The sequence below is a fragment of the Procambarus clarkii genome, chromosome 13, assembly GCF_040958095.1.
Source record: "Procambarus clarkii isolate CNS0578487 chromosome 13, FALCON_Pclarkii_2.0, whole genome shotgun sequence".
In the NCBI taxonomy this organism is placed as follows: domain Eukaryota; kingdom Metazoa; phylum Arthropoda; class Malacostraca; order Decapoda; family Cambaridae; genus Procambarus; species Procambarus clarkii.
The window spans coordinates 17,962,263-17,963,699 of record NC_091162.1 but is presented as its reverse complement, the minus strand read 5'-3'; the positions used below and the strand labels follow the sequence as shown (position 1 = coordinate 17,963,699).

Sequence of the window (1,437 nt, the reverse complement as noted above, 5' to 3'; positions counted from 1 at the left end):
AGTTGAAAATCTGCTCCTTGTCCCACCCATATCAGTAGTTTAGTACAATGACTATTCACTGGTTGTTCTCATTATAGATATATAAACTGTGATATATATAAACTGTGATATATAAACTACTTCTCTTAAGGTGAAGACATTTCTCCCGGCAACTCTGTGTCTCACTTGTGTCTCCAGTTTTCATCTACATTCCCTCGTTCTTCTATATGAACACTGCTTCTCTATCTACTCGGTCAATTTCTCTAAGAATCTTGCATCATGTTATCGTGTCTTCTCTATCCCTTGCATGTCCTCAAGCACGATAAGGGCCATTTATCTCAATCTTAATTCACAAATCATTCTCCTCTTACTCTGCAACGAAGCATACGTTGCATTTATGGACCTTTTCATAGCTTTTGTTTTGAAGTCCCTCAGATGTGGGTTCCATGCTAGGTGCCGCATACTCTTAAGTGGGTCTCATCTGGTCTGCAAATAACGCTTGCTATTAAGTTCCTGAAGTTCCTGAAGTTCCTGAAGTTCCTGAAGTTCCTTGCTTAGTTCCTTAAGGGTATCCGGACGTTGGCTAATTTGCCAATTACATCAGACGACAGTACAGTTGGCTTAATTTTCGACTCACAATCGGGGATCCTGGGTTCGCTTCCCAGTTTGGACAAAAGTGGTCAGGGACGTTTCCTTTCGCCTAATTCATCTGTTCACCTAGCTGTAAATAGTTACCCGGGAGCTAAGGAACGGTTGTGAGGTTGCATCGTTTGGAAGGTCAATAATTCGAGCTTGGAGCACTTTGATACGAGCCTAAAGAATATATAGGGACAGGAAGACTGTGTTTTTATACACAAGCTTCCTGTTCCCGACAAAAGGAATTATTATATAGTGATGTGCGCGCCTCTGGTGATAGAGCTGACCTCTGGTTCAAGGTCCAACTCTTCTTCGGAAGTGGAAAGCTGTCTACCCCCCTCATTGTATATTATATTCTATAGTCTAGACTCATTCTATACCGTCTGATCATTCCTATTCAAGTCATCATAATTTGACGTTTTCCAGTTGCCTTGTTTCGGATTCTCTGTCTGGCTCATTCTGCATCATCAGTAAACATTGATATCAATAGATCTATTTCCCCTATTAGGTCGTTTACATATATTAAGAAGTGGAAGGGAGTTAATACCGACCCCTTGGGGGTACTCGGCCCATTACTTCTCTCCATTACTGATACCTTCCCTCTCATTGTGACTCTTGGCCCTCTTTTGTGAAAGGTCCAGTTCTCTCCTACGCTAAACTTAGAATGCTTCTCGGTACACCAATCTACTTCTCTAGTTGGAAATAGGAGTCGCTTGTGAGAGAGAGCGTCGGGTGGTTCCCCAGCATTAAGGAACATGTGTGTCAAACACTCCACTTGGGCTGTGACGGTAGAGATCAACAGTCTCGCTTCATGCAGGTCGG

General features: G+C 42.7%; 1 protein-coding gene across 1 annotated transcript in view; it reads right to left on the bottom strand.

Annotated features, from left to right (window-relative positions):
- Positions 1-456: 456 nt before the first annotated feature.
- The window catches only part of LOC138364368 (salivary glue protein Sgs-4-like), a 2,025-nt gene continuing 1,044 nt past the window's right edge, over positions 457-1,437 (bottom strand). The window contains exon 2 of the mRNA XM_069323980.1: positions 457-540. Coding sequence (XP_069180081.1) covers positions 457-540 — 84 coding nt within the window. The remainder of the gene's footprint in view (positions 541-1,437) is intronic.